Here is a 12,464-nt window from a genome sequence, read left to right as displayed (position 1 = left end):
AAAAGTTGTGATAATTAAAACGATCAGTTTTGGTCGCATTCCATTTTCTGAGTCCTGCTTTTTAAAGTCTACTGGGAGGATGCATTTCATTTCATGTTAAAATAATAAAGATAGAGAGTCTATCTCCTGGAGCACCAAGCAACCACTTGCATGGTGGGAGACTTGGCCGTGCTGATTCGACCCGGGATCAAGTCAACTTATGCCAGAGCCGAAGGCAGGTGTGGGGGCAATGTGTCGATCATTATTATCCTTTCAGGCCGCAAAAAATGTTTATCTTCATATTGATACTTTGAGGTAATTTTTCTTATTTACATATTGGCTTGAAAGACGGGAAAATGTAAATCAAGTATACAAGAGCCTAATATTTTCCTAGGAAATTAAACAAACATCGAAACAGGTTGGTGAGAAAATCAAGTTTGAGCTGGACAAGTGAGACTCACACTTTTCTCGCCTCTACCTTATTTTGAAGGCCCACAGATTCAATTTTTTCTCACTTCCCTAAGGTGTTGTCCGAGAAAACTGGTTTCCACAAGAAGATCGAGTCTTGCTCATGAAGACTTATGACAACACAACCATGTATCCGGAAGCTTGATTAAGCTGCGTGATAACTGAATTCAAACTTGGTGATCAAGAGTCTTCGAAACTTGAAAACAGCTTTCAACCACAAGCGAAAAACTGTTCATGTTGTTGTCTGAAATGAGTTACACAATGATCCTAATCTGGCGAATGTGAAACGATGCCAAGCAGATACCGTCCCTTCTTCCCTTCTCTGCAATGCTTCCTAGAGGTTGACTGCGAATGCGGCTGCCGTGTTTCTGCTCCATGGCCCACAAGAACAGATCCATTAAGCCACAACCAATTATGACTTGTGAAATGTGTCGTAGAGTGTGGAAGAACTGATGGGTTTCCCATTGTATTCGCAGCTTGCAATTTTTGGCAACAAATTTTAAGTCTTCTTTTCATTCTGTAACTTTGATTCCCAATTGCAATTACTGCAAGCTTCTCTGCCTTACATTCAGTTTTGCTCCATGGAATAATGTGAACTCAGATTTCATGTCTCAGTTTTACTGCAAATTAGATCTCTGTTTACTCAGCCATGAGTCTAGAGAAAACTCTTAAAGCTAAAGGGGTTAAAAAACCCACTAAAATTTCATTAATTGAGCACCATCGATTCAAGCTGCTGAAAAAACACACAAACTTTAATATAAATAGTTATGAGCAAACCCTAATCTAACAAGGATCTTGCGATGACATCCAAGTTCAAAACCCACACAGAGTAAAAATGACCAAATTAAACACAGATCAGATCAAGATCCAACGGATCCAAGGTCACCCCTCTGCTACCTTCTTCTTCTTTGCCAGGAAAAGAAAGGAAACTGCAGGGAAGCTTCTTGGGCGAAGACTTTAATTCAAAGCCGAGCTATGAGAATGGCCTAGGACTCCACAAGGAAAAATAACAAAAAAACTTCATATATAATACAGCACTGCTAAGATTATACAACAGCGACCCAAGCTCGAGTTCCGCTCAAGTCACATATTACTCGACTCCAGCTCCAGTGGAACTTTATGAGGCGAGATTGAGCTCGACTGGTAAGTGTGTGTCACTTGATTCATATATATATATATATATATATTTCAAATGAAAATGAAAAAGTACAAAAAAGGTATTAAAATTCGTCAAAACATAGCAACATAAACTTGAAGATTAACAAATTGCCTAGTGGAGTTTAAACAAATCGAGCTCATGTAAGTTGAACTCGAGTCATTTATAACTTGAGCTCGAGCTTACGTGGATAAGTTCGAGTAGAGCCCGAGTTGACTTGACTCGTTGTGCATCCGTGAATACAACTCTTTGCATAAGCTACTAGCTCAATGAATTTGACAAAAACAAAATAAACTATCGAAAGATCTGTACGGCTCTTATTAAAATCTCAAACCTTAAAATATTATAGCAGCAGAAGAAATGACAATGAAGTCCAAACTTGATTTGGACGCTAACTCACATAAATTCAACGGTTCCATACACCTAATCTTATTTCGCAAAGGGACACACCAGACAAGTCGCAGTTGCCGAATGAGCGTTGATCTAAACCCAGTTGTAGCTTGGTGCCACCGCACTAAAACCAAGCCGCCGTAGACCATTTACCGGTTTGACAATATAAAGACAAGTTTTGAACTTGATGGTCAACAATGGGCAGCTTGAAACAGGGCTCACGCTGCCATTGCCATGAGAAGAGCTCAAGGCACCAGCAGGATCAGATATAAAATCAAAATACGTAGTCAATATTAGGAGGTAGATCTGATCACTCTCGATCATTGTTATTATCCGGACTCTTTTGCAAAGTTTCGGTCGAACATTATTTTCTTCTTTTAGATCTCGATGGTTGCGTACAGCGTATGCAATATAACAAACAAGTGTAGGACACCTATGTGGCATTCTGTCCATGACGGCTAATCTCCACCATGCTTCCCACATTGAAAGAGAAGCAAGAAAAAAATTGTGAACTTGTTAAAGCATCCCATCGCGACCATTCATTTGAAGGTTGCATTACTTCTATTTGTTCTAGATAGATTGTTCAAGCACAAGGATCTACCTACTTGTTTCTCGCCCTCTCTGGCTGCTGGATTTCGTTTCTTGCTTTTCCTCTGCCGCTTGCTGCATTCCGTTTCTTGCTTCTCCTCTGCCGCTTATTTTTTTGTTGTTGTTTTTTTTGTTTGAGCTCGTTACTCTTTGAATGCCTTTAGTTTCGGCTAATGCAAGTTCTTTTCCGCTCCCTTGGAGTCATATAGGAAAAGTGTTCCATTAATGCACCAAATCACTCCAAAGATGTTTGAGCGCCATAATTTAATGAAGGATATTTCCTTTGCCTGGATAAATAATTAAGAAAAAATAGTTAAAACGATCATTCTGTCAATAATATTCGTGGACGTGCTTTATTGCAGACCATATTTTTTATCTTTTAAATTTAAAAATTATAATTTCATTTTTTTTTTATTTATTGGAAACTGAAAGCAAATGATACAACTTATATTGTCCTGTATTATATCACCACGGACAGATACAATCTCGTTAAGGACAAGTAAAATTTGCCTTGTCCGGTTGGATTGCAAGCCGAAGTTTTTGCCTGGTTTCTCATGAGTCATATGTTCCTCACTTCACCGCATGGGGAAGAGCATGGCATCATTAAGTTGGCGATGCTCTATTCACGACTAGGCTTCGGTGCAAGTAAAACATAACCTTGGAGGCGAAGAGAAAGCCTTTTATGGCTTGGATTGTTTATACAAACATTTGGGAAAAAAAAAAAAAGTGAAGTTATTCTTAACTGAAGCACAGAAGAGAGAGTGCATTTGATTCTTTAGACTTTCCACTCTTGTTCTTATGGGGTGCTTGACCATGTATTATTTCGGATGAGTGAGGTTTAACCCACCATTCAAAAAAGACCAAAGCCTTCACCTAACAGTCTGTTTGGTGCCTTGAGATGTCTCTTTTGCCGTGCTTAAACTTGTGCATTTATGACCCCTAGTTTACAATATAATGAGTAGACATTGTAGGGATTCAATGCAAGATAATTATAGACCCATTTGTTTTGAGCATAACATTTTTATACATTGACAAAACTACTTGGAAGATAAATAATGGTTAATGAGCGGAAAACTGTATGACTTGAATTTGAAGAATATGGAAGCTGATTAGCAAGATAATTATAGACCCATTTGTTTTGAGCATAACATTTTTATACATTGACAAAGCTACTTGGAAGATAAATAATGGTTAATGAGTGGAAAACTGTATGTCTTGAATGTGAAGAATATGGAAGCTGATTAACTATATGCATCACCCTTCGTGTTAGGTGGACTATACAGACTCTAAACATAGGGGAACACTCCAAACCATTATGCCTGACCATAAAATGACGTAAACATATCCGATCTATGAAGGAAAAAAGTCCTCCTATAAAGATAAAAGATAACGTAGAAAATATGAAACTCCAAAATGTCCATTTCATTTTAAAAACGGCTACAATGCACTAATTTGGTGCATGTGCATGGATGGCGCATGCAACACCGTCTAGAAATTTACTTTTACTTTTGAAATATCATGACAAGCAAAGGGAAAGCAACTCAAGTTAACAAAACTTATGATTAAAAATAAACAACAAGTAAGCTTCAAGGACAAGCATTATCTTTGAAAGAACAACAAAGATATATTAATTTGTGTACTTACGAGGTTGTTTGATAACGTAAAGACTTGTTAAGTCTCTCTTAACTTACTTAAAACTAACTAAAAATTGAAGCAAATAAAACTATTTTCGCCCATTTCAATTCGAAAAGTCAAAATCATTGCCCAAAATAAAAAAGTTGCTTTCACGCGTGTTACGTGCCTCAAGGGGCATAGCGTAGCTGGTTGAGCTAGGGGCCTGTACTAAGGCAGGTCTCTAGTTCGATTCCCGTGGGCGTTATGTTCCTGTGTCTTAAGGCGGTAGGGCGCGACATCTAAGTTGAAGGGTGCACCGTTGCTATCGCTGACACCGACGCAGCTCAGGACCCCGGAGGCAGGGGGAATGGGGGGGCCTTCGGGCCTTTTTCGGGCGGTGGGATTAATACCCCTTGCTCACCCGGAATAACATAGAAGTTGACATTTTCAAATTTGAAGCTTTCACAAAACCTGCTAAACTGTTCTTAAATTAATGGAACCCGCAGACATTAATTCCGACTTTCCTCGACGTTCATTTCTACGACCAAATTCTGAATCCGCGTCGGACTGACTTTTCCTGAGTAGATGATCCATTGACTTGTTAAAGTTGCAGAGCCGGTGGTCGTCTCGGTCTTCCACAACGACACTTGACGACGAAGTCCTTGCTGAGCGCCACTATAATTACATCCCAGCACCAACCAACTCTTTCATTCACCATCAATCTTGAGAGCTGTTCTACTCTGCGAAGTAAAACCAGAGGGCGCTCATCACCCAAGCCCTTCATTCACCAAAAATCAGGAGAGTTGTTCTACCCTGCAAAGAAAAGCAAGAGGGCTGAGCACACATAATGGAGAACCAGCAGGAAGCGATTGCAAGGTTCTCCAGCTGCCGAGGTGTGTCCTTTGAGATCACACCACCTAGGAATAGCCCCTTCTCCACCAACCCGCCGGTGGATAACACCGACGGCCGGTCGGCATGGCTTCCGACTAAGTTCACCTCCACCTCTAGCCAGGTGTTTCCCTTCGGAAGCGCCGTTGCCCGCTCCTTGAGCCGACCCAGCAGCCACTTCTGTGACGTGGAAGCTGATCAACTCGTAGACGACGAAGGCGATCATGAGCAGGCTGTCATCGTCGATTTAGAGAATCCGGCGAATATTGCCGAAGACAAACCGCTCGCAGTGACTGTTGCTGGAGCGAAGCAAACGAATGCAGCAACCCGGAAAGCCTCGTCGTCAAGGCTCTCAGTTATACTGCTCGACCAAGGCTTGTTCACAGTCTACAAGCGCCTCTTCGTCGTCTCTTTGACGATCAATCTCGTCATGTTAATACTGGCGGCCACCGGAAACTTTCCTTACGCGAGAAACCGCGCCGCCCTCTTCTCAGTCGCCAACATCTTCGCCCTAACGCTCTGCCGAAGCGAAGCATTCTTGAGAATCGTTTTCTGGCTGGCGGTGAAGTTGTTGGGGAGGCCGTGGGTTCCCCTGAGCCTGAAAACCGCGACCACTTCCCTTCTGCAATCCCTCGGAGGTATACACAGCAGTTGCGGCGTCGCTTCTATCGCCTGGCTCGTCTATGCTCTCGTTCTTTCTCTCAAAGATCGAAGCAACACATCTTCGGCTACTCTCGGAGTGGCCTTCACCATACTTGTTCTCTTGTTTCTCTCTGCCTTGGCTGCCTTCCCCCTGGTTCGCCACCTCCACCATAATGTGTTCGAAGGAATCCACCGGTTCGCCGGCTGGACTGCCCTCGCTCTCGTCTGGGCCTTCGTCTTTCTTACTGTCTCCTACCAGCTATCTTCCAATTCGTACTCTTTTAATTCTTCCAAGCTGATCAAGACCCAGGAGTTCTGGTTCACCCTCGCCATAACCGTGCTTATCATCCTTCCATGGCTCACTGTGAAACGAGTGGCGGTGAGGGTCCATGCACCGACGAACCATGCAAGCATCGTCAAGTTCCCCGGCGGCATGAAGGCCGGAATCCTTGGCCGGATAGCTCGGTCGCCGCTCTCCGATTGGCATGCCTTCGGAATCATATCCGACGGGAAGAAAGAGCACATGATGCTGGCTGGTGCGGTTGGGGACTTCACCAGGGGCCTGGTCTCGAACCCACCGAGCCAACTCTGGGTTCGCGGGGTGCACTTCGCTGGCCTGCCCTACCTTGTGAACATGTACAACAGGGTGCTCCTAGTGGCCACAGGGTCGGGTCTCTGCGTGTTTCTCTCCTTCCTTCTTCAGCGGAGCCAGGCTGATGTTTACTTGGTGTGGGTAGCCAAAGGGATGGAGCAGAACTTTGGAGAGGAGATCATGTCCATGGTGAACTCATACCCTAAAGAGAAGATGATCATCCACGACACCGCGGTTCTCGGTCGGCCGAACGTCGCCGAGTTGGTGCTGAAAGCAGCCGAGAAATGGAGCCCGGAGGTTGTGATCGTGACAAGCAACCCAGAAGGCAGCAGGGACGTGGTAAACACATGCAAGAATGCAGGAGTTCCGGCGTTTGGTCCAATTTGGGACTCTTAATCCACTCTCTGGTTCACGTTAAACGAGGCCATCCTCGTTGAAACTAATATAGTGTGAATGACCAGCAAAAATAGAGCCTAAGTTGTTTTGCTGGTAACGGTGTCCAACCGTGCCTTCAATGTAGCTTGACTTAAGATGCTGTTTGATGGCATGGATAACCTGTCCATGGATGTTGTTGGTGTTGTACAAATAAGCCATCAAACACAATAAAATTCTCTTTATGTACTACTTTTTTTGGTTTAAAATGACTCCAATTTTCTGCCATACTCCTTATACTCCAAATGAATCCTTGCTTGTTAGAGAATTTGTCTGCCATGAAGCAATCTTACAGGTGTTTGTATTGTTTATGACAGCCGGAGCTCCAGGCTGGCCGGGTTGGCATCGATCGAAGTCCCCCAATATGGTTAGTTTGATTTAAGATGTTACCAACCTTTTTACGAAGGAAAACTTTAACATAGGTTCATACTTTTTCATATATGAGTTGAGATGAACTTTTTTTTTAAGCTGTCAAATGAATTCAACCTATTAACAAAAAAAAAAGTTAGAGAATCAGTTGAATGAAATGGGAATCAAAAACTTTTCCAAATCACTTCAATTTCAATTGTATATTTTTAAAGTGAAAAACCATAGGAAAAGGTTTACATATAAAAAAGGCAAATAAAAATATAAAAATTTTATTTAAAAATGAACAAATTATATACCATTTATGAGCATTAAAATCGGAGCCATTTCAAAGATAGGGTGAAGTTTTAAACAAACCAAAGAAATCTTCCCAAGTTCAAAGATCTCCAAAAGCAACCTGTCGCTATTTAAAAGTGTGACGACCATTATGGGCTGGCAAACGCATACCGACAGAAGAATAGGTCCATGAATTCTGCCATTCGACTTTTTTGTTTGGCTTATTCTTTTACATTCAATCATAAGATGAACCCAAAGTACTCCAATTTGTCTTCACAAAAAATTATGACAGAAATAAACTTTATAGATTAATTTTATATAAAATTAATCAAAATGAATGCTAAGTTTTCACAAATAAGGACAGTACTGTATATATATATATATAATGCTTGTCCTTATGATTTCCATTACTTTGTCCTGTCAAAGGGATAGCCGGAACCTGGCCGGAAAACTTCAAGTGGTGCTGCTTTCTTTGAAAAACGTAATGGCAGATAATACTTTTGGCTGGGTTAGGCGTCACAGTTCGTATAAATGGAGACGGCTAAGGAAAAGACGTGCGGGCTGACGCAACCTCGCGTCGTCATGCATCGTGCTCTCGTTGACCGGCATTGACGTCAGGGCAACATCAACGGCTCAAGATCCCGACTAACATAACCAAGTTATGCATCGTGCTCTTGGTTTCTTCGATGTGGGGATTAACAAACCAAGTTAATTGAACATTGCATTCCTTCTTTACTTTACTTCCACGGGTATGGTGGAGTTGGTAGGAATGGTGGGTGGATCTATAAAAGTACGATCGTTATTTGATTCTTGTGGGCGCTATTTTTCTACTGTAAACCATGAACGCACTACATTCTGATAAATGAAAAAGAAGCAAGTTTCAAACCAATTTTGAATACTGGAGAGGGGAGCTTCGATCTCTTTGTTGTACCTCTAACCTTTGCATTCACCCATTCCCTTTGCCCACCAAATCCGAGGCTACTTCTCAACTTAAGTTGAAGACTGTATACCAATCAAGTAGAGTGTTGCATTCCTCAAACCTTACAATGTCTATTCTCCTTCCATACGCTCTAACTTCACTTACACCAACACCATTATAACCATATATTTATGTATTTCTTCCCACTATGTGCATGACATTAAACATTCAAAGTAAACCAGGTTACATGCACATCACTGTGCATAATAAATATCTATAAAGGGCAAAAGGAGGTTATGAAAAGAGTTAAAGTTTAAAATGTATATTTTTTTTAAGTTTCTAAAATACTCCAACCCCTCGCCTTCTTTCTTTGGTGCATATTTGTTGCCCTGTTCACTAAACACGATCTCCATTCAAAAGGTGTCACATAGACTAGAAAATCAGAGTCATTGATAAGTCTACGATTGCGAGAAGTCGCGCTTTATTTTTTTTTCTTTGCGTGTATAATATATATATATATATATATAACCAAGATACTTTCGTTAGTGAAGAAATTAAGATTTTCCACAAGCAATTTCACCCTCTTTTTCCTCCCTCCTTCGCTAGTGGAGTCACTTGGAAATAATAATTCTTGCGTGAGACGCCTAAAGGTCCCATGGCTTAGCAAGCATTTAATGACTAATGCCAACTAAAAGGTTGAAGGGAAGAAAAAAGTGACTTTGAATTTTCATTCCTTTTGATTGGAAAGCAGAAAATTAGTGGAGACAAACCACATAGTTGTTGCCTCATAAGTTTGAAGAGAGCACCACAATTGGTGAAGACGGCATCCACCGTGTATGGTTGTTGTGTTGGCTTGGAGAGCTGGGTACATGTATGGTGTGCTCCGTGCACAACCTTTAACAGAATTTGCGCATAGGCCTATGCATATAACCGGATTCAGCTTGGCTGTTGACAATGGTAGAGAAAAACACTTATCTCAAACTAAATTGAACTTGTTGCAGCTAGAAATTTGAAGCTGAGAGCCATTAACATGAGAAATGAGGGACACCACATACATACCAAACTAAATAATTATATGAAACAATTATGTGGTTCCATATGAGTAACTTGTACACCAAACTCTATTGGCGAAAGGCAACCGCAATGTTCTTTTAGGGTTTTTACTCTGTTCTGCAAGGAGACTTTAGCCTATTATGCCCCTCACCTCTCAGGTTCACAATAGCTTTTATAGTTCATAAGAGTAGCAGTGTATTGGGCCGTAACAGTGATAACAAGTTTTGTAATACATGCCCATTCAAATGGACAGATTGCGGTCCATTATGATATAACAAATTTTTTATTTAATGAAAGAAAATAGTTTTGAGGTACAAATATCAAAATAAGTATTTTGATGGGCCTACATGAAAAACTGCTAGCACGTGCCCACACCTGCGTCTGCCACGTGTCAAAAATATGTAAGGCAGCCATCGGTAATACATGAAAAGTTTTAAAACGAGTCAAAATTTGTAGGGATTTCATGGGTTAATTTATGATCCTTTTTGAGCATTCAAAGCAAGTGCTTGATAAGAAAATTATTGTACTTTTAGAATACATGTTCCCAAAACATATCTACCGCAATTATGAAATTCTTGGATTAGTAAACATAATGTGATTGTATATATTTTGAGATCAAACCTTTAAACGCTTCACTTCCTGTGAAAATTGGCCGGGAGATAGGGTCTCCATGTTTATTGCTTAAAAGAAGTTAAACGCTTAACTTGATTACATAATGTCACTGCTTCTAAATATCGCTTTGAAACTGTCCATCTTAGCAAATAAAACAAAAATTCTTTTCAACAAGTTATTATAATAAAAATAAAAAAACTTAAAAAAAATTGTCTGTTGAGTCATAAAAAATTGTGAATGATGGACACTCATACCTGGATCATGGATGAGCAAACGCTGCTATTGGAACTGACTGGAGTAATTTATTTTGCATGTTCTTGACGGTCACAAAAAGAAAAAAAGGAAAAGAGAAAAAGAGATTGTTAAAAATTATGAGTAGTTTATTGTCTGTAGTTGTCTCCAATCGAAAGATTGCACGCTGTTCTTGTGTTCAAGCTCCTGCACTACATAGGCCTAGCCGCCTAGGCGTCGGGTCAGCCCAGCCTCAGGTTCGGGTCGACTCGATGTCCAAAACTCGGGCTCGAGTGCAAGGCCGATACCCAAAACCGGTTACAGTAAAAAATAAATTTTAAATATAAAATATATTTTTAATAATAAAATATATATTATTAATTAAAAATAATATTTAAAATCTTAATCGGGCGGAACCAGGTACCCGTTTGGCCGACCCAGGCCTGCAATACATTATCGGGCCTATCCATACCAGTTTTTTTTTTTTTTCAAAGCCCAAGCTGGTTTTTTTTGGACCTGGCGCGGGCTAGATCAGACTGGGTACCAGCTCTGCCTTATTCATTTGCTATGCATATGTCTGAGCTTTCATTTAAACAAAGTATTGGAAATACATATAATTAATCGGTTACTTTTTATAAGGTGTTATATGATGAATATGCAAAGAATTGTAAATACGCCACAACGTATGGGTTATATTCATTCATCAAAACCGAGAATGCCAAAAAAAATTACAAAACTAACGACTTGGGTTGAGATTTGTTTTCTGATACGTATTATGAGGATCAAGAAAACCAGACGCCATTGTCCAAGAGCCACCATCCAAAGGAGACAACTTCAAAACTCCATGCTCGAACGGCATTCCAAAAAGTTGGAACGGTGCAGAGGGATTCATTGCACGCGGTGAATGCTTCTAAGAGTCCCAAATTGGACCAAACGCCGGAATACCTGCATTCTTGCATGCGTTCACCACGTCCCTGCTTCCTTCTGGGTTGCTTGTCACCATCACCACCTCCGGGCTCCATTTCTCAACTGCTTTCAGCACCAACTCGGCGACGTTTTAGGTATGAATTCACCATGGACATGATCTCCTCCCTAAAGTTCTTTCTCTATCCCTTGGGCTACCCACACCAGGTAAACATCAGCCTGGCTCAGCTGCAGCAGGAAGGAGAAACACGCAGAGACCAGACCCTGTGGCCACTAGGAGCACCTTCTTGTACATGTTCACAAGGTATGGCGGCCCGGCGAAGTGCACCCGACGAATCCAGAGTTGACTCGGTGCTCCTTCTTCCCGTCCGATATGATTCGGAACGCGTGCCAATCGGAGAAAGGCGACCATGCTATCCGTGACTCGTTAGGATGATAAGCACGGTTATGGGGAGGGTGAACCAGAACTCCTGGGTCTTGATCAACTTGGAAGATTTAAAAGAGTACGAAATGGAAGATGGCTGGTAGGAGACGGTGAAAGAAAAAGACTAAGGCCCAGAGGAGAGCTAGAGTAGTCCAACCGGCGAATCGGTCGGTTCCTTCGAATACATTATGGTGGGGGTGGCGAACGACGGGAAAGGTAGCCGAGGCAGGGAGGACCAAGAGAGCAAGTGCGGGGAAGGCCAATCCAAGCCTGGCCGAAGATGTTGCTTCGATCGAGAAAGAACGAGAGCATAGACGAGCCAGACGACGCCGCAACTGCTGTGCAGACCTCCGAGGGATTGAAGGTTTTGTCTCCTCCCTATGCTTCTGCTTCGATCGTCCTGGTGGAAGCCCAAGGCCATCCGAGCGGAGCTTCCCATCCATTTCCGACGATTTCGAACTGCTCAGGCCAGGTCGCTCGGGTATCCCAAGCAGACTGGAGGCGACCCCAAGCCGTTCCATCTATCGACAGTCGGGATTCGATCGAGTTCACCCCTCCCTGTTTCAAGCGATCGCGTTTTCCGGTGAACCAGATTCAACGCGTCTCCAGCGGCTTCTCCAGCTGTCTCTGGTCATCATGTTGCTTAGACGACATCCGGCGATTCCAACAAGCCCGACTTGAGAAAAATGAAGAAATGATTGCTCACGATATTCCGGTGTCAGTGTTCATAAGTTCGCCCGGCGGCCGGCGGCATCTCCGCCGACGTTCAACGTTCGAACTGCTCAGGCCCGATCGCCTGGATATCCCGAGCAGACTGACTGGAGGCGACACCAAAAGGAGTGAAGCATTGCTAAATAAAGGGAGGAAACAAGTTGTGATTGAACGGGTTGTAAAGTAAATGGACTAATGG

The 12,464-nt window shown here is 42.1% G+C and overlaps 1 protein-coding gene across 2 annotated transcripts; it reads left to right on the top strand.

Moving 5' to 3' along the window:
- The first annotated feature begins 4,990 nt into the window (after positions 1 to 4,990).
- On the top strand, positions 4,991 to 6,718 carry LOC116246042 (adenylate-forming reductase 06235). 2 transcript variants are annotated; one of them, XM_031617727.2, is made up of 3 exons: positions 4,991 to 5,857; positions 5,942 to 6,443; positions 6,495 to 6,718. In XM_031617727.2, the coding sequence occupies exons 1-3, from the start codon at positions 5,043 to 5,045 to the stop codon at positions 6,711 to 6,713; spliced, it is 1,536 nt and encodes a 511-aa protein (XP_031473587.1). In that variant the 5' UTR covers positions 4,991 to 5,042; the 3' UTR covers positions 6,714 to 6,718. The 2 variants fall into 2 exon arrangements, with proteins under 2 accessions (XP_031473587.1, XP_049931558.1); XM_050075601.1 differs by having other exon boundaries at positions 5,942 to 6,718.
- Positions 6,719 to 12,464: the final 5,746 nt, after the last annotated feature.

This window comes from Nymphaea colorata, chromosome 1 (genome assembly GCF_008831285.2).
Source record: "Nymphaea colorata isolate Beijing-Zhang1983 chromosome 1, ASM883128v2, whole genome shotgun sequence".
Classification (NCBI taxonomy): Eukaryota; Viridiplantae; Streptophyta; class Magnoliopsida; order Nymphaeales; family Nymphaeaceae; genus Nymphaea; species Nymphaea colorata.
This window is presented reverse-complemented; position numbering and strand designations above follow the sequence as displayed.

Excerpts from the sequence above, each read along its gene's own strand:
- LOC116246042 (XM_050075601.1), top strand. The coding sequence starts at position 5,043 with ATGGAGAACCAGCAGGAAGCGATTGCAAGGTTCTCCAGCTGCCGAGGT. Across the intron at positions 5,858-5,941 it reads CTTGTTCTCTTGTTTCTCTC|CGCTCTCGTCTGGGCCTTCG; the intron begins TGCCTTGGCTGC and ends CTGGACTGCCCT.